At 42.4% G+C, this 23552-nt stretch overlaps 1 protein-coding gene across 3 annotated transcripts in view; it reads right to left on the bottom strand.

The window, feature by feature from the left end:
• The window catches only part of plxnb1b (plexin b1b), a 249472-nt gene that overhangs the window by 27762 nt on the left and 198158 nt on the right, over nucleotides 1–23552 (bottom strand). For all 3 annotated transcript variants that reach the window (XM_060919473.1, XM_060919475.1, XM_060919474.1), the window contains 14 exons: nucleotides 21969–22077; nucleotides 21617–21725; nucleotides 20263–21192; nucleotides 19873–20007; nucleotides 19482–19604; nucleotides 15147–15240; nucleotides 10586–10752; nucleotides 10307–10458; nucleotides 10101–10209; nucleotides 9858–9994; nucleotides 5228–5404; nucleotides 4928–5138; nucleotides 2265–2498; nucleotides 1966–2148 (listed from right to left, as the gene is read on the bottom strand). In XM_060919473.1, coding sequence (XP_060775456.1) covers nucleotides 1966–2148; nucleotides 2265–2498; nucleotides 4928–5138; nucleotides 5228–5404; nucleotides 9858–9994; nucleotides 10101–10209; nucleotides 10307–10458; nucleotides 10586–10752; nucleotides 15147–15240; nucleotides 19482–19604; nucleotides 19873–20007; nucleotides 20263–21192; nucleotides 21617–21725; nucleotides 21969–22077 — 2870 coding nt within the window. The remainder of the gene's footprint in view (nucleotides 1–1965; nucleotides 2149–2264; nucleotides 2499–4927; nucleotides 5139–5227; nucleotides 5405–9857; nucleotides 9995–10100; nucleotides 10210–10306; nucleotides 10459–10585; nucleotides 10753–15146; nucleotides 15241–19481; nucleotides 19605–19872; nucleotides 20008–20262; nucleotides 21193–21616; nucleotides 21726–21968; nucleotides 22078–23552) is intronic.

Raw genomic sequence — 23552 nt, 5'->3', positions numbered from 1 at the left:
TGTTCAAATTGCAAAGATTCGGACGCGTTTTGCAAGTAGTTCATGGGCACATTGGGCGCCTACGAAGTGGTCTCTCCTCTGCTCTGCACATTTTACTGAAGACTCATATGAGACCTCTGATCTGTTGAGGAGCGCTGGCTATAAGCCCGTATTGAAAGAGAGTGCAATATCAACAATTAAAGGAAAAGAAAACTATAAGAAAAGGAAAGTAAGTTCAGTTGCACCAGTTCTCCCGGAGTGTGAGCCGAGGGTTGTTGCTAAAACCCGGGACGGAACGGGACGTGACATATTATTGCTCGGGCAGTGACCTCCCCACGGTTGTTGCTAAAACCAGTGACGTCCCGTTCCATCCTGGGTTTTAGTAATTGCCTGGGCCGAGCAGTAATGGCGGAGTACTCAGTATGGAGAAAATGGAGAATGAGTGGACCAGCCGTCTGATTTCTCTGCTGGATATGCTCGCCTCAGCAGCAATATCTCACCCTTACATGGAAGAAGCGAATGAATGGAGAACTGAACGAACAACTGAAAGTCAGATTGTTTCAAAACAATCGGCCACAAGGTCGGCCTTCAAGAAGCGAGAACACAGACGGGTAAGATGCGACTCTCATTTGGATACAAAACAACAAAAACAACAACACTCGTTGTTTACCTGCATTTAGATTAATAGATGTAACTTGTATTGTGTGTTTAAGTTACCGGTATAAGATTATTTCATTTGCTTCAGAATGTGATTCTCAGTTCATCTGATTATTTAATTAGCCTTTTACGTTTTATCAGTGAAAATGCATGCATGTACATGTGTGTTGCATAAGTTATAACACCTAATGAGCGTCAACCCACAATCAGTGAAGTCAAATCAGTCTTAGTTGAGCAAGTCGGTAACGTTATTTCTTACTTTCACCATAAATTTTTATTTATATGACTTTGGTCTATAGCTGTCAAAGACCTCGGCCTTAAAACCGGTTACTGCTGTGACGTCACACACTCAGGGCTGGCTGGCTCAGCGGGGCAACTCAAATGCCAACTTTGCGGTTGATTTTAACTCTCAAATATATATTTTTTTAATTCCCATTTATGCAGCGTACAAGAGTCAAGGATGGAGATACTATCCACTCAGAAATATATTTAAAAATAAAGGTTCTGCGTATCTGCTTTAAAGGGCACATCTTGGGTAAATTCAGGAGCAAGATCAATGTAATTCGCCTATTTTATATTAAACTTTGGTCAAATATCTGTCACATTTTGCGCAATTTTTTTTTACCTTGCGCAATACCAGAAAAATTCAGGTGAAATCAAGCCATTTGAGGCGAATTGGTCCGCCTCTGAAAAAACTTGGCATTTGGATTTCCCGGCAAACATTCATTTTCATGATGTCATGTGCGGGACGCCTCCCTCTGAATCCTACGTCAGCGCTGGTTTGTTTATGAGAAAACGACCTGGTGGTTTTCTGCAAATTTCTTCAACGTTATCGCATAATTATTAAAATGGTTAACAGATGTATCGTAGGAGGGTGTAGCAACACCAATCTTGATGGGATTAGTACTCATCGTTTCCCAAAAGACTGGACAATGAGAGAGAAATGGGAGCGCTTGGTCTACACAGGCTGTGCACTGAAACCGTGCAAAGCTCGCGTAGCCTGCTGGCGGATCTGCAGGTGACGTCACGAATCTGGCTCCAGACTCCCTTGGGATTTTTCCAGACGTGTTTTGTTATTTTATTTTTTTTCTGCTGTAGACAGATGGCCTTGTGCAAAATTATCCTTCTGGATGAGTGTGCAAAGGGACATACTTTCATATAAAAAAACGAAATTGGTCCAGGATATGCACTTTAAACACCAAGCAGACACTTCCCATCAGCCTGTCGATCTTAAAGATCTAAAAGCAGATCTGTTATATTTTGTACCAAAACCAACACAGTCTTCCATCTATAAAAGATGCACTTTCACTGGTAAGGGCTTTTACTCACTGTGAACTCTGGGAGTGCATCAGCTCCTTCTCTCTTGCGTCCATGGCTGTTAGAGGGGGAGGGCTGCAGGGGCGGTGGCTCACAGTACAGGTGGTTCAGAGTCAGAGTTTTAACCGTACATATGCCTTCACCAATGAGAGCCACCACCTCCTCTTTAGAGATAGCTAGGTTTAGATTCTGCCCCTAAAGGGAGAGAGAGAGAGAGAGAGAGAGAGAGGGGAAAAGGTTAGAGTGCAATAAAAGGTCAAAGTGAATAGTAAAAATGCACATAGACTAGGAGAAGGTAAGCGAGCACTGACCTCTACCGATATGACTGAACCAGGTTTGTAATGGTAGGTCTTAGTGAAGTCAGCTAAATTTTTGAGTGTGGGGTCAGGCTCGTAGGTAAAAGACGACTGGCTGATTGAGTTGAAGTCGAAGTGCAAATTATCTAGAAGAAACTCCACCTGCACATGACCCATCATCTCAGCGCTCACGCCAGGGCTACGACATAGCAGCAGAGAGGAAGTGTTCACCTCACACCGTTCTTCAAACTGAGAGAGAGAGAAAATGAATGGGTGCATATTATTTAGGTAATGTAAATGTTAAACTTTATGAACGGTCAAACCTATTGAAACAGACACCTACAGCAACTATAATGTCCGAATCAGAGTGTTTACAGGCATTAACATACAACCCCGATTCCAAAAAAGTTGGGACAAAGTACAAATTGTAAAGAAAAACGGAATGCAATGATGTGGAAGTTTCAAAATTCCATATTTTATTCAGAATAGAACATAGATGACATGTCAAATGTTTAAACTGAGAAAATTTATCATTTAAAGAGAAAAATTAGGTGATTTTAAATTTCACGACAACAACACATCTCAAAAAAGTTGGGACAAGGCCATGTTTACCACTGTGAGACATCCCCTTTTCTCTTTACAACAGTCTGTAAACGTCTGGGGACTGAGGAGACAAGTTGCTCAAGTTTAGGGATAGGAATGTTAACCCATTCTTGTCTAATGTAGGATTCTAGTTGCTCAACTGTCTTAGGTCTTCTTTGTCGTATCTTCCGTTTTATGCTGCGCCAAATGTTTTCTATGGGTGAAAGATCTGGACTGCAGGCTGGCCAGTTCAGTACCCGGACCCTTCTTCTACGCAGCCATGATGCTGTAATTGATGCAGTATGTGGTTTGGCATTGTCATGTTGGAAAATGCAAGGTCTTCCCTGAAAGAGACGTCGTCTGGATGGGAGCATATGTTGCTCTAGAACCTGGATATACCTTTCAGCACTGATGGTGTCTTTCCAGATGTGTAAGCTGCCCATGCCACACGCACTAATGCAACCCCATACCATCAGAGATGCAGGCTTCTGAACTGAGCGCTGATAACAACTTGGGTCGTCCTTCTCCTCTTTAGTCCGAATGACACGGCGTCCCTGATTTCCATAAAGAACTTCAAATTTTGATTCGTCTGACCACAGAACAGTTTTCCACTTTGCCACAGTCCATTTTAAATGAGCCTTGGCCCAGAGAAGATGTCTGCGCTTCTGGATCATGTTTAGGTACGGCTTCTTCTTTGAACTATAGAGTTTTAGCTGGCAACGGCGGATGGCATGGTGAATTGTGTTCACAGATAATGTTCTCTGGAAATATTACTGAGCCAATTTTGTGATTTCCAATACAGAAGCATGCCTGTATGTGATGCAGTGCCGTCTAAGGGCCCGAAGATCACGGGCACCCAGTAAGGTTTTCCGGCCTTGACCCTTACGCACAGAGATTCTTCCAGATTCTCTGAATCTTTTGATGATATTATGCACTGTAGATGACGATATGTTCAAACTCTTTGCAATTTTACACTGTCGAACTCCTTTCTGATATTGCTCCACTATTTGTCGGCACAGAATTAGGGGGATTGGTGATCCTCTTCCCATCTTTACTTCTGAGAGCCGCTGCCACTCCAAGATGCTCTTTTTATACCCAGTCATGTTAATGACCTATTGCCAATTGACCTAATGAGTTGCAATTTGGTCCTCCAGCTGTTCCTTTTTTGTACCTTTAACTTTTCCAGCCTCTTATTGCCCCTGTCCCAACTTTTTTGAGATGTGTTGCTGTCATGAAATTTCAAATGAGCCAATATTTGACATGAAATTTCAAAATGTCTCACTTTCGACATTTGATATGTTGTCTATGTTCTATTGTGAATACAATATCAGTTTTTGAGATTTGTAAATTACTGCATTCCGTTTTTATTTACAATTTGTACTTTGTCCCAACTTTTTTTGGAATTGGGGTTGTACAACCTTATGTACACAATATACCTTAAATTGTATACTCATGTTTATACTACAGCAAGGGAAATAGAAACCTGCTGCCAGATGAACAATAATATAAAACTTTTAAAATACAGGGTGTTTCAAAAAATTTGATATCATTTCACAATCTAATAACTTTGCCAATTCTCATTCAATTGACCTCAAATTTTAACAGCATGTGTGGAAGCAGGTCAAAATTGTATGTTTAATGTTTTTTGTTTTTATCTTTTTAGGTATAGAAATGCCATTCACTGGAAAAGAAAAGGCGTTTTGTGTGTTAGAGTACGCTCGAACACAGTCGAACAAGACTGTGCAGCGTGCATTTATCAGAGAATTCTCCAAAAACGTACCAACTGCAATGCAGATTTGGACCTGGAACAAAAAGTTCAAAGAGGAAGGCGTCTGTGTGCGTTTGTGTTTCAGGCCGCGCGTATATTGAAAATTTGTGAAATCCTTCATGGAATCCACATACCTTTGAATTTCTCATTCAAATTTTGAGGAATAAATCTTATATTGGCCAACATTAAACCTGTTCAGTTTCATTTGCCGAGACTACGGTACGGAGTTTCTGGGATATTTACATCTCAAATAATATCAAATTTTTTGAAACACCCTGTAGTTTCAGACCATGAAGATGCTGTGGTATAATAAAATGTCTCTACTCACATATTTGCCAGTGTTTTCTAGACCGTCTACTTCAGGAATTATTCTCTTGTGTCTCCACAGTAAACCATTCTCGACACCCACAGCTAGAACGCTTCCTCCATTTCTCCTTCTTCTCCGCCTGCTACCTCTTTTCCTTGTCAGGGCCACTCGGATCCGTGGCTCCTGGACTACGTCCAAGTTGTGGCCAGATACGCTGATCACGCGACCACCGCTGAAACAGGAAGTTGTTTTGAGGAAATCAGATAGAGTTTCGTGGCATAAATAGGCTGTGAGTGTGCACAATATACATAAAGCACGCACCTCATGAAGCTTTTCGAGGGCATGGCTTGTGTTATGTTAGGATCTGGGGTGTAGTGAAAGCGGATGCCATTGAGATGGCGCTCATGGTTGCCGTAGCGCACTTTTAACGTGTGCTCTCCAGTCTGGTTGCTGGTTCCAGTGACACACTCGATCTTCCCTTCCTGCACACCTGACACACTGGAAAGAGAGTGAGAGTTTTTTCTTAGTCAGATTATATGCATTAAAACAATGAAAAGATGAATGTGTTCTTTTGATAAATATTAACATTAGAAGTGATTTAAAGTGTATGTGCTTGTTTGTGCATCTATTTTCCTGAACCCGGTAATTCGAAGACAAACAAAAAAAAATGGTATTCAAAGGCACTATTATGAATCTAAACCAGTCTTGTGTTTGGCCATGTAGTTTATTTCAATTCATTTCTACTCATCACTTCAGTAAATGTAAAGGTAATTTCATCTTTATGTTCCAAAAGCTCAGCATTCAATGCCTAGCTCTTTGTTATAATGAGGGTTAGCATTATTATTATTAGTCTCATACTATAATTTCCATCCATCCATTATCTGTAACCGCTTATCCTGTGCAGGGTTGCGGCCAAGCTGGAGCCTATCCCAGCTGACTACGGGCGAAAGGCGGGGTACACCCTGGACAAGTCACCAGGTCATCACAGGGCGACACATAGACACAGACAACCATTCACACTCACATTCACACCTACGGTCAATTTAGAGTCACCAGTTAACCTAACCTGCATGTCTTTGGACTGTGGGGGAAACCGGAGCACCCGGAGGAAACCCACGCGGACACGGGGAGAACATGCAAACTCCACACAGAAAGGCCCCCCCCCCCCGTCAGCCACTGGGCTTGAACTCAGAACCTTCTTGCTGTGAGGCGACAGTACTAAGCACTACACCACCGTGCCATCTATACTATAATTTTCTTATATAAATTAATAAAGAAAACAGAATTAAATTACCTATTAAAAAGACAATAAAAACTGTGAGCTAGAATTTCATGATAATGATAGGCCCACCCAGGGACATGGCAGCTTTGGGGAAGCCATGGCCTAAAGGTTAGAGAAGCAGCTTTGGGACCAAAAGGCTGCTGGTTTGATTCCCTGGACCAGCAGGAAAAACTGTGTAGGAGTGAAGAAATAGCACTTTTCCTTCCCTCTACATACCATGGCTGAGGTGTCCTTGAACAAGGCACCTGCTCCTCAAGTCTGCAACACAGCTGCCCACTACTCTGAGTATGGATGCTCACATCCCCAGATGGGTTAAATGCAGAGGAAGCACTTCAGTGAACATTAAAACTAGTCTTAATTTTAAAAACGTCCTTTACACACACACACACACACACTACCTGCTCTCTAACAGGGTTTCAGTTTAATAGTATTTCTAGAACCTGGACTATTTGTACCAGCATGAGAATATTTCAGTAGGTTGTTTAACAAATCCTGTAAAATGTAAATAGAACCATTGCCAAAATCATTATTAAACTGTATTAACAAATGTTATTTTACTTATACAGAAAATTTTTTCTTCGCTGTGCAAATTGTCTGTATGTCAAGGGCGGCTGGTACATAAGGGCGATTGGGCGACGCACTGCCAAAACGAAAAAAAAAAAGTTTTTTTTCTTTTTTTAAAACAAACTTTCACCAGTGCTGCTCGAGGCCATTTTAATCTGTCTCTGGGTATCATTGTCCAATCAGGGTGGGCTTACTTCTAGAGTACCGCCCCTTTTGGGGCGATTTCAGTCACGCTGAAAATCGCCCAAGAGTTCACTGATAGAGTCCCATGTTAATATATTTTTTTTCTCCTGACTGACACTTCAATGCAATCTCTATGGGTTCCGGGGGGGCTTGCCCTAACGTGCTTACGTCACTGCGAAGCGCGGCAAAGTTGCGTTCGATCCGCTCAGTTTCTGAGGTGAGATGGATGCGGAAAGCAATTCAGTGCGGTCCTTAAAAGAAGTTCCATTTAGTCAGTGATCAAATCGAGCTAAATTGGCAACAAAACAAGCTGGACCCCCTCGACCAAATCTAAACATAAAACAAATTTCGACAAGGGGGGGAAATCATATACTCGAGGTTTTACTTCAACATGGTCCCAGCGCAAATCCTGGCGAGCTGGCTGCGAGGACGCCTCAGCGGTTTTCTGCTCCCCCTGCTTACTTTTCCACCCTGGAGGTGGCTCCACGGACAACACTGCTTGGACGGTCACTGGAGTTTCGGACATGCATCATTTGTCGGAGAAAATAAAAAAAACATGAGTCATCAAAGATTCACATGGGCAGCTGCCTGAAATTTCCGGCTTTTGGGGGAGTGAACATCGCTATAGAGGTCTGTGCGGGTCGGATTTTTCAGTCCCGCTCCCGCCCGCATTGTGCAGTCCTGCTCCCGCCCGCAAAGAATTATGATTTTCAGTCCCGCTCCCGCCCGCGCCCACAAAAAAATTATGATTTTCAGTCCCGCTCCCGCCCGCGCCTGCCATATTTTGTCCTGCTCCCGCCCCCGCCCGCAAATCCCGCATGATGCAGACGTTCACGTTATTTCTCAGGAAAGTTCTTGTCTTGACACAGCGTGATGGTGCCCCGCCCTCTACTTTGAGTGAATTTGAGCATAAATATCTACAGCTCACGTTCATGTTTGTTATTATTTACCTTGTTTCTGAATTCAGCATGTAGTGTCTCTAATAATAATAATTAGTGCTGTCAAGCGATTAAAATATTTAATCACAAATTGCACATTTTTATCACATGAGAAACCATTGTAATTCTCTGATCAGCATAAAAAAGTGAATGGACTTGCTTTGTACCAATGTTTTTTTTTTTTTTATTGCAAAGCAGAGCTAGTAAGAGAAGTGAATTGATTTACTGCTTGAGTTAGTCTACAACTCTAATCAGAGAGACAGGTTACACAGTGACGGTAGGCTTGACTCAATGCTATCCCAGAAAACCTTCCTGTAATATGCAAATTTGGCCGCCTCTGCTTGGACAGCCAAATTTGCATATTACAGGAAGGATTTCTGGGATAGCATTGAGTCAAGCCTACTGTCACTGTGTAAGCTGTCTCTCTGATTAGAGTTGTAGACTAACGCAAGCAGTAAATCACTTCACTCATGGTTCTCTTGCTAGCTGGGTGTGAACTGCGAGTCATTAGAGTGATCAATGGCAAATTTAAGATGCCATTCCTCACTCAATCTGGCAATCTGACTCTCTCTGCAAATTTAGGCATCTTAAAATGTTTTTATTAATGCCAAATAAAATATCCAGCACAAATTATATATGATAGACATAAATTATTTATACATTTTATTTCAAACATATTTTTAGTTAGCGGGACTGCAGCTTATCACCGCTCCCGCCCGCGCCGCATATGTGCACTCCCACTCCCGCCCGCGCGTGCATATGTGCACTTCCGGTCCCGCCCGCGCCCGCAATGAGCTTTCAAAATTTGTCCTGCGCCGCACTGCTTTGCGGCGGGTCCCGCGAGTCCCGCGGGACTCCCCTGGGAGTGCAGGGCTCTACATCGCTACACAACCGGATGAGGGCTACAGGCTAGCAGTTCACCGCCACAACGATGGGGTGAGCAAGAACAGGCACATATTAAACCGGCTCATCCAACGCGTGAAATTTTGTGGAGTGTTCAAGTTAGCTCTACGAGGCAAAGACGAAACTGAGGGCTCCAGTCACCGTGGTGTTTTTCTGGGTTTGGTTGACTTCGTGACTCTCTCTCTCTCACACACACACACACACACAATCACAGAATCCGTTCACTTTTGATGTTTTCAATGTGCATTTTTATATTTGCGGGGTGGCACGGTGGTGTAGTGGTTAGCGCTGTCGCCTCACAGCAAGAAGGTCCTGGGTTCGAGCCCCGGGGCTGGCGAGGGCCTTTTTGTGTGGAGTTTGCATGTTCTCCCCGTGTCCGCGTGGGTTTCCTCCGGGTGCTCCGGTTTCCCCCACAGTCCAAAGACATGCAGGTTAGGTTAACTGGTGACTCTAAATTGAGCGTAGGTGTGAATGTGAGTGTGAATGGTTGTCTGTGTCTATGTGTCAGCCCTGTGATGACCTGGCGACTTGTCCAGGGTGTACCCCGCCTTTCGCCTGTAGTCAGCTGGGATAGGCTCCAGCTTGCCTGCGACCCTGTAGAAGGATAAGCGGCTAGAGATAATGAGATGAGATGAGATGAGATTTTTATATTTGCCACACTTTGCTCTGAGAGTTAGCACTTTGGTAATATCCTTGGTAAATACCAGTAATTGCAAGATCTAAAGATCCACTCATCTATTTATTCAACTGCTATTGTTATGTTAGCCAACTATTTACAATGTTTTGTTACAGTAAGTGCACTTTCCTGTTTGTCCTTAAGTTGCACAGTCTGTAAAATTCTTGCTGGTCATGGAGTTTGAAGTACAAAATCTATTTACAGAACATTCTGTAGAACAGTTGACTTGCTACCTAGGTCAATTTACTTCAGTCCTGTGGACATTTATGGTCCGTGTAGACATAACGGGGGAAAATTCCCCCCCCTGAAAAAAAATTCAGGAGCCGCCACTGCTGTATGTGTGTGTGTGTGTGTGTGTGTGTGTGTGTGAGAGAGAGAGAGAGAGAGAGAGAGAGAGACACTTGCATGACACAGGGGACATCGCCCAGCAGCACGCTGATGTCACTGGATCTCCCGGTCAGTAACTTTCTGCCTGTGATGGTGAGAGAGGTTCCTCCTGCACGGGGTCCTCTCTGGGGCCTCACCCCTTCCAGCACTGGTTCCTGCTCATGCACAGAGAACAAGGTGTTATCATTCTATACACAGCCTGTCTTCTCACCCTACAGAGAACATTAAAGTGCTACTAAGGTCATTATTTGTCTGACTGACCTGATAGCTGAATGTCTGAATGGAGAGACCTTTGCGCCCTGCACCAGACACTTCAACCGAGACATGACCTGACTTCTCGTCTCTGCTCTCTCCTGTTGTACACACAATTCTACAAGGAAGGGGGGCAAAAAAAACAACAACATGTGAGTGGGGGGGAAAAAAATGAAGTGTATATATTTAGCAGTGTGTGTTATCTGAGTGATTACCTCGATGATATCTCATACAGTTCTGGTATGACTGTACAGGAAATGCCAGCCACAGTGACTGACTGTAAGATGTCATAAGCTTTCTGGCCCAAGTTGGAGCCACTGATGGTGAGAGTGGTGCCTCCCTCCTTCAGCCCCGTCAGAGGCTCAATCTAAACACAAAGTCCACATGAACACCATGTTTAGAGTAAAGTCTCTCTTAATAGTACTCTATAAATGTAGTGTGTACACTGTGTGTGAATTCATTACTAGTGTCAACATGATATCTAAATAACTTACAGAATGAATGACAGGAGCAGGACATGTGTCCTTGACGCCCGCTGAGCACGCCTCTTTGTACACACAGCTTGAGTGAATCTCACCACACCACACACAACTGTACTTCCGATCTGCTGTGTGACACCGACTGCAGTCTGATCGGCCCACCGAACAGTTATACAAAGTTACTGCAACATAGAGAAAAGCTCCAAGTCAGCAAAACTCTGCAGCTGTGTGGACAGTTTTACTCTATCTCTCACACACACATTTTATATATAAAAGTGGCAAAGTTTGTTTGTTTGTCTTGAGCTAACGTCACCATTTCTTGACGGATTTTCACCAAATTTGGCAAGTAGGTCCGGGGATGACCCGAAATTTTGCAGATATAAGCAAAATTCATGTACAGGCCCCAGGGAGGTCCCTGGGGGGCACAACATTCACCCACCCCCTCCCTCAATGCCTTTCATGTTACATTTATCAACACAAACTCTTGACAGATAATATGACAAGTTCACTAAACTTGGCACGTAGGTAAAGGAGATAACCACAGTTTGGCAGAACTCAGAAATTCCATATTTGGGCCCCAGGGGGCCTCTGGGTGGTGGATGTAGTAAGAAATATGTAGCAACAAAGTATTTTTCATTTTTTGGTGGATATCTTCTCTCCAGCCTTCACACTGACTATTGTATTACTCTGTATTACTCTTAAAACCCTTTTTCTAATCCATCCATTATCTCTAGCCGCTTTATCCTGTTCTACAGGGTCGCAGGCAAGCTGGAGCCTATCCCAGCTGACTACGGGTGAAAGGCGGGGTACACCCTGGACAAGTCGCCAGGTCATCACAGGGCTGACACATAGACACAGACAACCGTTCATACTCACATTCACACCTACGGCCAATTTAGAGTCACCAGTTAACCTAACCTGCATGTCTTTGGACTGTGGGGGAAACCAGAGCACCCGGAGGAAACCCACGCGGACACGGGGAGAACATGCAAATTCTGCACCAGGGCTTTGAACCGGAATTTTTTTCCTATTGGTTCGTTCCGAACAGAAACGGAATTTTAACGTTTCCGGTTTTGGGTTCCACCATAAAATAGACGTTCCCGAACTGGTTAGAACAAAAAAATTTCGTTCCCGGAACGGTTAATTACGTTCCCTGTCAGCTGTTTAACAAATGGCTATAAAATTATGTCTCGGTCTCATCCAGCTTAAGCCAAATGTAGGCTAATTCTATTACAACCTTCATTAAATAAGACAAGAAATAATTCAAAACAATTATTATTTCAAATGTTGGCAATTTGGATTCTCAGTATGTCTTCCCATCTACACAAACAGAAAAAGTGCCAAAAATGAAAGAGAATTCGTTTAGTGTGTTACCAAAGGCTAGTCAGGCCCTATAGAAAAAAAAAAAGTCAGGCCCTATAGAGGGCTACCGCATGACGTCACCACGCCGTGAGATTTTGTTAGGCGCCATATTGGAAGACCAAGTACACATCTATGCAAGTACATACAAACATAAAACAAACTACACCTGAAATGTAGCCAGGGCCGGTTCTGCCCTAATCTGGACCCGGGTGCAACATCGCGCAAACCCCCCCCCCCCAAAAAAAAAAAAAAACCAGTCTAAATCAGGACAACCATCACATAACTATAACTATAAACATTTTATATCAACTATTTTAACTAAATGGGCTATAATAAATAAGCCTGCAGGCAGCCACGGCGGGCTGCCTCAGAAAAGTAACCATTTGTCCTACCTTAAAACTCGTTTTGCATTTTCTGCCTCCTTTTTTGTATTTTCGACCCTCCGTTTATTTTCTTTCCTTTTCTGAAAACCCGATTTGTGTCCAGACATTTTGTTCTGCTACCAACGAACTAACTCGTCAGGTCTCGTCTCTCGAGCCCGCGATGATTCCCGTGGGAGGGGCAACAACTGATACATTTTTACAAACAGCCAATAAACAGCCAATAGGGAGGTTGCATCGTTCAGGCTCTTCTTTGCTCAGAGACACTCAGTAATGCACTTACTCACTAGTAGTCCACCTTCCCGCTCTCTCCATTCAATCAGCGAACGTCACACAGGAAGTGAACCCCAGCGGGTCATAGAAACTTGCGCAGGAGAAGAATGACTATTTGTAGGCTACAGAAACTTTGAGGAACGAAATAAAAACCGGTATTAACCGGTTACCATTATTTTTAATAAGCGTTTCTGTTCCGGAACATAAAAAATAATAAAGTTTCTGGTTTCGTTTCTGGTCCATGTGAAATAGAAAAAGTTCCCGGTTTTCGTTCCTTGAACCGGTTCAAAGCCCTGCTCTGCACAGAAAGGCCCTTGCCGGCCACGGGGCTCGAACCCGGACCTTCTTGCTGTGAGGTGACAGCGCTAACCACTACACCACCGTGCCATATATATATATATATATTTTTTTTTTTTTCATACATTCACAAACAAAAAGTACGGTTTTGGTTCTCCATGTCCCAGATGTAGCACGTATAAAAAAATATGAGTGGTGTATTTCCCAGTAAAACACTCATGTCCGTATAATATATAGTAAATATTAACCATATAGGGTGGCCTGGAGGTGTAGTGTTTAGCACTGTCGCCTCACAGTATTAAGGTTTTGGGTTTGAACCTCATGGCTGAATATGGCCTTTCTGCGTGGAGTTTAAGGCCCTGTCCACACGGCAATGGATTCAGATGAATCCGATAAAATTGTTTATCGTTTCGGCCTGGCGTCCACACGGCAATGGATTCAGATGAATCCGATAAAATTGTTTATCGTTTCGGCCTGGCGTCCACACGGCACCGGCGTTTTGGGTGCCCCAAAACAATATTTTTTGAGAACGGTTTCCAGAGTGGAAAAATCTGGCAACGGCGCCGTTGCGAAGTCGTCTGGATGAGTAGAACGGATTTGTTTACGATGATGTCACAACCGCATGACTAGAACAAGCAGCACTCTTGCGTGCATCATTCGTAACAACAACAGAAGAAGGGGTTTATGCGCATGCATCCTAATTCTTCTATTGTTCTGGTGTCTCCGATGGGACCGTCTTACAGCGCACGTAGAGGTGTAGCATGTGTATTGCATCGTTTTCAGCAAGCGTTGCGTTGCCATATGTACCTGATATTTTACTGATCCGTTGCCCATGTGGATGCAATATTTTTTTTACCTGCTAAAAAAAAAATCTCATTGCCGTTGTTGTGTGGATGTAGCCTAAATGTTCTCTCCATACCTCCATGGGTGTACCCCACCTCTTACCCGAACTCAGGCCGTCCCACGACCCTGATGGATAAGCCGTATTGATGATGGATAGATGAATCATATGACAATTGGCCTAAATGAAATACTCCTGTGTGAAAACCAGTTAAATATGCCAGATTTTTGCAATCATCCTGGGTCACCTAAGAAATTTATAATCCATTTGTCACTGGACAACCTTAATATGGGCAAACCTATGATATGCCTGTGATTTTCTTTGCTTTTATAATATGAATGTGTCATGTAGCAGAACTGTGAATGTATGTTCTATCAGTTGCAACATAAAATAATAGGGCATTTAATATTATGTAATATTATTCATAATAATATATGGTTAATAATAGTATTAGTGCACTCGAATACTAATTGTTTGAAGTCATTAAAATTCTAATGCAATTGCATATGCAATTTTTAAAGGAACCCAACAACCTTATTTCCAAAGCTGACATAATATCAGTTCCTCGCACTGGAAAACAGGTTCAACGCAAAAGGGCAGAACACACACAAAGGGCTTTTTGCAAATACAAATGGTTAGTCTCAAATGCAGCATGCTTTCAACAGTCTGATTTGGAAAGAGTACATAATTACAACGTTCAGGCTGCAATATTTCATATTTGAAGTTCCTGCTCTTTCCCTCAACAGCCAGATCGACAGTGATGGTCTCAAAGAAATGAGTGTTCTCGTCCAGTTGCAGAAAAAAACCCCAAAAGTTAAATCAAGGCCACTTGGCTGAGGATTAAATGAAATGCCGTGTTATAATGCGCTTCTCTGAGCTCTACTAGAGGCAGCAGTTTAAAACCCACAGGCCACAACAGCAAAAGATTATAAACTCATCGGTTCACCAGGACTCTCCCTGATACAAAGCCTGCTTCTGCTACTGGCCCTGTAATAACAGCTTCCCCTTGGGGAACACACACATGCGCACAGTGTAAAGTGAAAACACAGCTGCCGAGAGCTCATCTGGAACAATTAGTTTCCCACCACTACTGCAAAAACAATGCTTCGGTGTTGGAAAAGCAGGTGAGTGAGAATCACCAGCATTAGCATGGTAAGTTTCACAAAACAACCACAAAGAGAGCTTCTGTCTTTCTCTTCCACTCTTACCCAATGCTGCATAATCATAATCGTATCCCACAGCCCTGGAAGTTTCTGACATTCTGACACATTAATGTTATAACTATAGCTTGAGGTACCAAGCAAAATAGACACTGACATTTAAGACAGCTGCTACTTTTAGAATCAAGTAAATACACGAGGCCTGCTTGGCTCTCTCAAAAGGTCTACAGAAAGAAATTCACTGAAAATAAACCACTACTCACCAAAGAGGTCATTAGTGCTGTCCACATGAAAAGTGTTTCTCCTCTTCACATACACCATGGCGTTGTACTCTTCCACCAGGGCTGAGTAGGAATACTGTGGAAACAGTAATGTCTTAGACACCCTGTTTTTCGAAGTACAAACTTTGTTATGGATTTGAACGTTAGAGTATTATAGCATTTTTTAAATGCAGAAATGTTTAATTTCATTCTTTTTTGAAGGCATCTTTGCTCTACAACAGCGGTTTTCAAAGTGTGGGAGAGTCAGCCCCCCCTCAGAGAGCAAATAAACAACAGCGCCCCCCCCCTTACAATTTTTGTTGTTGCTATACTTAATGTTCCATTCATATTTTTAAAAAATGGTTGTTGTACACATTTTTTTTCTTTTACACATTTTAAACATCTGTGCTTTTTGAAAAATCTTTTTTTTTACACATTTAAAACATATTTATTAAAACATCTTTTTTTTACACATGTTAAACATCGGGGCGGCACGGTGGTGTAGTGGTTAGCGCTGTCGCCTCACAGCAAGAAGGTCCGGGTTCGAGCCCCGTGGCCGGCGAGGGCCTTTCTGTGTGGAGTTTGCATGTTCTCCCCGTGTCCGTGCGGGTTTCCTCCGGGTGCTCCGGTTTCCCCCACAGTCCAAAGACATGCAGGTTAGGTTAACTGGTGACTCTAAATTGACCGTAGGTGTGAATGTGAGTGTGAATGGTTGTCTATGTGTCAGCCCTGTGATGACCTGGCGACTTGTCCAGGGTGTACCCCGCCGTTCGCCCGTAGTCAGCTGGGATAGGCTCCAGCTTGCCTGCGACCCTGTAGAACAGGATAAAGCGGCTAGAGATGATGAGATGTTAAACATCTGTGCTTTTTTAAAACATCTTTTTTTTTACACATTTTAAACATCTGTGCTTTTTTAAAACATCTTTTTTTTACACATTTTAAACATCTGTGCTTTTTTAAAACATCTTTTTTTTTACACATTTTAAACATCTGTGCTTTTTTAAAACATCTTTTTTTTTTACACATTTTAAACATCTGTGCTTTTTTTTTTAAACATCTTGTTTTACATATTTTAAACATCTCATAGCATCGTTAGCTAGCACCTCTTGGCAGACAACACACTGTGGCAGTGGAGCATCTTCAGATCCAGTCCATGAAAATCCAAACTTTAAATAATCGTGGTCATACTTCCTTCTTTTTTTTTTGCTTGGCTGTCTCCTCACTCACTGTAGCTTTAGGTACTAAAAATCGATCCATTTTGTCTCTGGCAAAGGCTAGCTGAAGTTCGCTAAATGTCCGCAATCATAACTTATTCTGGTTTATTTTTCCTCACATTGCCCCCCCCCGAAGAACTCTGGCGCCCCCTAGGGGAGGCGCACCCCACACTTTGAAAAGCCCTGCTCTACAACATTTCTTTGCATGTGCCTAAGATTTTTGGACAGTACTGTATGGATCTGCTTTAAAAAAAAAAAGTTATGACTGACTTCACACTGTCAGTCCTGCATGCCTTGGTGCGTGCACCTGAAGGCGCGCTTCAGGCTGCGCGTGCGCCAAACGAGTTCTAGCACGCACGACGTGAACAAAGCACACCTGTCCTCAATCAGTCAACTAAATGTTGGACTATTTAAGGACTGCGCTGAAGGTAATGCGGCGCGAGTATTACGCCACGTTCAGTGCGCATTACCGAGCCTTGTTTCCCATATTTCTGATTTTCCTGGTTTTTCGACTCCTTGTTCCTGGTTTCTAGTTCTTGTTCTCATTTTGTCTCCGATATCCTGTTTGCGCCTCAACCGACCATTTGCCTGTTTACCTGTTTATGACCTTGCCTGCCAATTTGGACTGTTTGTTGTTGTGTGTGTTTCCTGCACTTTATGTATATAGATCGCACTGTATTATAATAAACACTTCTGCGTTTACATCCGCCTCCTTCACACACCTGACACACACTAGTGGTGGGTAGATTATTGGAGACACAGAAAATTTGTTAAAGAAGATTCAAAAACACCATTTCTGTTTCTACTATTGTGCAAAACTACCAAATTCAACTCGCCTTAAAAGGTTAGTGGATTTTTTCCACCAGAGTGAGCCGGTTTTGTTCTGCAGGCCAACTGATTCGAAGCCTTGCATTTTCTTGAATATTTCAAAGTCAGTGATTGATGATGTTCTTAATTTGTTTTTAGTGTTATCATTATTCATATTTCTAAATTTGTTTTCTGGTTGTTTCTTCAGAGTCATTTTAGATCACATTACCATAAAAAAATGTGTATACCATGAAGAAAACTATTAGCTTTCAAAAAAAAAAAAAGCTGCGATATTAAAATTTCATACATCATCTGTCTGTCTATATCTTATAGATAAAGACAGATAGATACATAGATATGGGACATTCCACCGAATGGGTGCCATTTGCTTGTTGTACCACTCCCAAATTAAACTTAATTTGTTATATCTTTTCAACACTGATTATAATAACACACATATTTAACTATTCAAAATGTGTATTGGTCAACCTCAGGCTATGTTACAAGGTTTGGAAGTCAAAGATGGCTGCATTTTTTTCAGTCCTGTTACCAAAACTCTGAAAGTAACAGGACTGAGTTTTTAGCCTAGGATTAGCTAATACATGGAATTAAGCCACATGGCGTCATCGCTAATAACATGACCACACTTAGTACATTCTAGTGATTTACCAAAATAAACAAATATCATCTAAGAAATAATTTAAGTAACAAGACAGTATGTTGACATTGACCTTATCAGTCAAAGTTAAAAAAATCATCAAATATACAGAAAAGTAAATGAGAGAACTAACTTTTGGTCTTCCCATGGCCTTCAGAAGACACAACTGATGTAACTTCCTGTTGAGCATGTGATTTATGGAATGTTCCAAATTTGTCAGATGGGGTAATATGTTTGGGTAACAGGACTGAGTGAAAACCCAGGGACACGACTAAAATGTGTATTTTAACTAAGATATTGTGGATTTCTTATGAAAAAATATATTTAAACCATGGATAGGATATGGAGTCACACAACAGTGCAAAAGAAATACTGTTTCTGAAGGATTTTAATCATAAAATTTCATAGTTAAGTATACAGTTAGAGTGCAGGGACAGGTAACACATGCTATTTTTCAGTGTTTTAGGTAGTTTTTATTAATCCTTATAATTATATATCTTCTCATCTCATTATCTCTAGCCGCTTTATCCTTCTACAGGGTCGCAGGCAAGCTGGAGCCTATCCCAGCTGACTACGGGCGAAAGGCAGGGTACACCCTGGACAAGTCGCCAGGTCATCACAGGGCTGACACACAGACACAGACAACCATTCACACTCACATTCACACCTACGGTCAATTTTAGAGTCACCAGTTAACCTAACCTGCATGTCTTTGGACTGTGGGGGAAACCGGAGCACCCGGAGGAAACCCACGCGGACACGGGGAGAACATGCAAAATCCACACAGAAAGGCCCTCGCCGGCCATGGGGCTCGAACCCAGGACCTTCTTGCTGTGAGGCGACAGCGCTAACCACTACACCACCGTGCCGCCCCTAATTATATATCTTAAATTTGAAATCAGATCAACGTGCAGGACATTCTGTGTAATAAGGAAATGTATTTTAAAGTACATTTTTATGTGCATTTATACATATAATTTTCTAGGGACGAAAATGGCACCGATTCGGTGGAATGGCTCACATATAGATATACAGATAGCGAGAGGTAGAATCAGAAATTTTGTTATAAAGGGTAATAGACATGTGCATGATGTGTAACTCCAGAGTCTGTTCCGGCCCTACACACCAGCCAGATCCTTATGCTCCGCTACTACTGGTTGCCTGGCCCCTCCTCCTCTCTGCTCCTGCCCCGCCCACTCAAGACTACTGTCTGTCTTGGCTCCCTGTTGGTGTAATGACCTTCACATTGAGGTCAGAACTGCCGACTCCCTGACCACCTTCAAGCTCAGACTGAAGACTCACCTCTTCAGGCTGCACTTCTCCCCTGCTTCCCTGCCCACTGTGTAACTGCGTTTCAGTCTTGACCAACCCAGGCTGTGTACTGTCTAGCCTAAGGTTAGCTGTTTTGAGTTCTTTAGTTATACTTTATGTGGTTGGTTTGTCTCCTTGGCTGTTTGATTATTGGTATTTCAACAGAATATTACACTATGTATTGCTGTCACTTATTCAGCTGGCACTAGAACTTTCTTGTCTAGAAGTTCAGCACTTCATGTACCTGACTTTTGCGCTCGTTGCACGTCGCTTTGGATAAGAGCATCTGCTAAATGCCATGTAATGTAATATAACTGTGCATGTATGTGTGCATGTGTGTTACTGTACCTGGTGTTGTTGACAGGTAATGTGGAAGAGAGAAGGGTTCACGTCATCGCTCTCTACATATGCGACCACTACCACAGTCCGTCCCTCAATCACCAAGACACACTCATACTCCAAGTCTTGGTCCTAAAACAAACAATAATAATAATAATAATAATAATAATCTTTGTCTGGTGCCGGTGTCTTAATCTGTAAATGCTTGAGAGCACAGAGTACATGATGTCAGAGTGTGTGCTGTTATAGAAGTGTGGTGTTTAAGTGAACTTTGTGTGTCTTATTGGTTCAGATGTGAGTTACTTGAAATGATATGCATGTTAACCAGTACAAAAAATGTAGACTTGCTGCAAAAAAGTCTAGTTGTTATGTGGGAGAGGAGTGTCTGCGTGTTTTAGACCTGATAGAGGTGAAGGTTGCGGGCCAACAGATTGATCTTCCTCATTGTCTGTACAGGCAGCAGCGGGGAGTCCTGAACCTTCTCAACACAAGGACACGCAGATGAACCCCGATTCTCAAAAGAGGCCTCGTCTCCCTGCTCACACACACACACACACACACACACACGCACACACTCCAATCATCAAACAATTTATAAACCTAGGGTTTGAATGAAAAGCTGTTAAAATGCTCTGATGTTAAAACCTAAATAAAGCAAAAGGTACCACAGCAGCTGAACTGAAAGAATAAAATGGGGCAGAATTTCTGGGGTTTCATAAGTTGGCATTTCTGAGGTGCATCCAGTAGAAAGTGAGCTTGCTGGGAGAAATTTCCACTCATGTGGACTCACCAGTAGTTCTGCCATGTCATAGTGGTAGTCTGTCTCAGAATCCACATCCAAGAGATGAGGGTAGCCAGGGGAGGCATGATATACTTCTCCATCACCTGACAGCACTGTTGCTGCTGAAAATGTAGTTGTGTCATTTTCATCCACGCCCACTTCCTCTAGGGGAAGGTGAAGCACCTCTGTTTCAGTTTCATCTGCTTCCTTCTCTGAGCGAACAGGCAAATCAGATGGCAGGACGGCAGGTACTGTAGGCAATAAGTACAAGATGTCTGGTTTAGATTCTGCTACCACAGTGTCCGATTGTGTTATGTTTTGAGTTTCAGTAGGAGGCTCAGCCAATGGAGGCAATTCTTCTACGATCTGTGGACTGCTTGGTAAAACTGGAGCATTGGTCACTGGTTCCACCAATGGTGTGACTTCTTCAGGAATCAGCAACACCCCAGTCTGTGATGGCGACATTGATGGCAACTGCTGGTCTTTGGCTGCTGAGTTGATGAGTGGTGGCTCCGTTTCCATTCCAGTATCCAGACTGGAGATGGTGATCACAACGCTCTTGGCTTCACTAAGGGCTTCTGCCTCTGTTTCAGAAGCGAGCAGAATCTCCTCTGAGGTACGCTCCTTCAGAACAGGCAGCGCGGAGGCTGAGGGAGTTGTGGTCGTGATTTGGGTTGGGGGGGTTGGCAACACGGGGATGGTGGGAGCAACGGGGGGTTCGGGAAATGTGGGCAACGTTGTCCGAGTGGAAGTAGTGGCTGGTGCAATGGTTGTAGTTGCCACTGGTGTAGTTGGAGCTTGAGTGGTTGGAGTGGTAGCTTTAGTGGTTGTAGTTGGAGGTTCAGGAGGTGGTGTGGTGGTAGGGAGTGTCTGTTTCAGGGCGGCTGTCGTAATCCTGACAGGTGTACTTGGAGAAGGGGAGGGTGTGGGGACTTTGAACTGAAAGTAGAGGGAGACAGGGAGGGAAAACGGAAAGCAATCAAAATAAATGGAATACAAATGGAAAGCAAAGTAATCATAACTGAGGTAAAAGCATGTCCTCTGAAGTTAAAATATGGATCAGGTTTTCTTTTTAATATTTGATTATTAAAAAGAATCATGTTGAGTTCTGAAATTCACTCACCTGCAAAATAATAAAGTAAAATCAGCAACAGATGCTTTTTTTTATTTCACGTTTGCAAATAAACTGAACTTATATGACTAATGAGGTAAATTTTGCTCAAATCATTCTGCCCAATTACGAAAACAAGCACCTATGCTCTCTCTCTCTCTCTCTCTCTCTCTCTCTCACACACACACACACACACACACACACACACACACACACACACGAAAATGACCAGTTTAGGACAGGCTGACTCACATTTTCATTGTAAATGATGACCCCTTGCTCACACTGTGTCTTGTGGGTACACACATGCTCGTGTACACACCAGTTACAGCCCCAATGGCTGGATGCACAGCCATGACAACTGCAATAAAACAAACAGAGCAGATAATTCTGACACAACAAACCTAAATATAAGACAGCAAAAAGTACGAGACTTAATAATCCTAAATAAACTCCTTCAATAAAAGAAAAACTAATGCATCAAATTATGCCTGGATTGGCTGAGCTTAAGTCAGGGACCACCAAGCAGCACCTTCTGATGATTATTAAAAGTGTGTGTGTGTGTGTGTGTGTGTGTGTGTGTGTGTGTGTGCATAAAACTCACGGCATACTCCCCGAGAGCTGTTTGACAGCTTTGCAATCATAAAAGGTGAATTCCTGAGAGGTCACGATGACATCACCAAACCGTAAGAAAAGTGTGACTGTTAGAAAATCTGGAGGAAAGAAAAAAAATAAACCCGAGTGTGGAAACGAGACAGAGAGAGAGAGAGAGAGAGAAATAAGTATAGTTAGGTTACTTTTTAGGACTAAATGTGTGAACGGGTTCTCTAAATATTTATCAAAGCTTATCATGGATGAAAGGGAATTTAAAGTACAGAGCTCTCTGTCCAAATTCACCACATTCTTCAAAAACAGTGAGAGAGAGCAAGTTTCCACATACAGTCAAAACAGATATAATAGGATCCATCTGCACTGAATGCCAGACAAACACATCTGACCAACCTGGCTGCATGTAAGCGCGCGCGTGCACGCACACACGCACCCCTCATGGATAACTGTGTTGACTCAGATGTCCAGTTTTAGACTATATCTAATCTTATACATTACAAATCAAGGTAAAGAAAGGAAGAAGCCACATGATCCGAGTACAGCACTGTAATGTGCATACTATACGCAAACACACTCTCTCTCTCTCTCTCACACACACTCTAATGTGCGTATACTATATATATATATATATATATATATATATATATATATATATATATATATACACTACCATTAAAAAGTTTGGGGTCACCCAGACAATTTTGTGTTTTCCATGAAAAGTCGCACTTTTATTTACCACCCTATTTATAAAATGAATAGAAAATATAGTCAAGACATTTTTCTGGCCATTTTGAGCATTTAATCGACCCCACAAATGTGATGCTCCAGAAACTCAATCTGCTCAAAGGAAGGTCAGTTTTATAGCTTCTCTAAAGAGCTCAACTGTTTTCAGCTGTGCTAACATGATTGTACAAGGGTTTTCTAATCATCCATTAGCCTTCTGAGGCAATGAGCAAACACATTGTACCATTAGAACACTGGAGTGAGAGTTGCTGGAAATGGGCCTCTATACACCTATGGAGATATTGCACCAAAAACCAGACACTTGCAGCTAGAATAGTCATTTACCACATTAGCAATGTATAGAGTGCATTTCTGATTAGTTTAAAGTGATCTTCATTGAAAAGAACAGTGCTTTTCTTTCAAAAATAAGGACATTTCAAAGTGACCCCAAACTTTTGAACAGTAGTGTATATATATATAACTAGATGTGAATGATGGACAGTATAACAACTGATATCGTGAAAGCAGATCGTCAGAGTACTGCTGAGGCCAATGACATGAAACTTACAGATCCTGTGTGCCTCACAATATAGCATAACGTTTTTGGCAACTGACTGACAAAAGGACAATATTTTACATCAGATTTTAGCTGTAAAAGAAAGCAGCTGTACATCTAAAATTTCAAATGTAGCCAAAGCAATAAAGACTATGAAAACTCTGTAAAATGCAATGCTGAACACTGATGACCAACTGTTTATTCGTCCTCCCTCCCTCCCTCTTATGAACAGTCAGGAGATAACATCTCAAAATAAACTATCACTCCACAGGAATGCTTTCAAAGTTTTAAAAGGTGTGT

This window comes from Neoarius graeffei, chromosome 4 (genome assembly GCF_027579695.1).
Source record: "Neoarius graeffei isolate fNeoGra1 chromosome 4, fNeoGra1.pri, whole genome shotgun sequence".
Lineage (NCBI taxonomy): Eukaryota > Metazoa > Chordata > Actinopteri > Siluriformes > Ariidae > Neoarius > Neoarius graeffei.
Note: the sequence above shows the minus strand (reverse complement) of the source record. Positions and strands in the feature narration are given on the sequence as shown.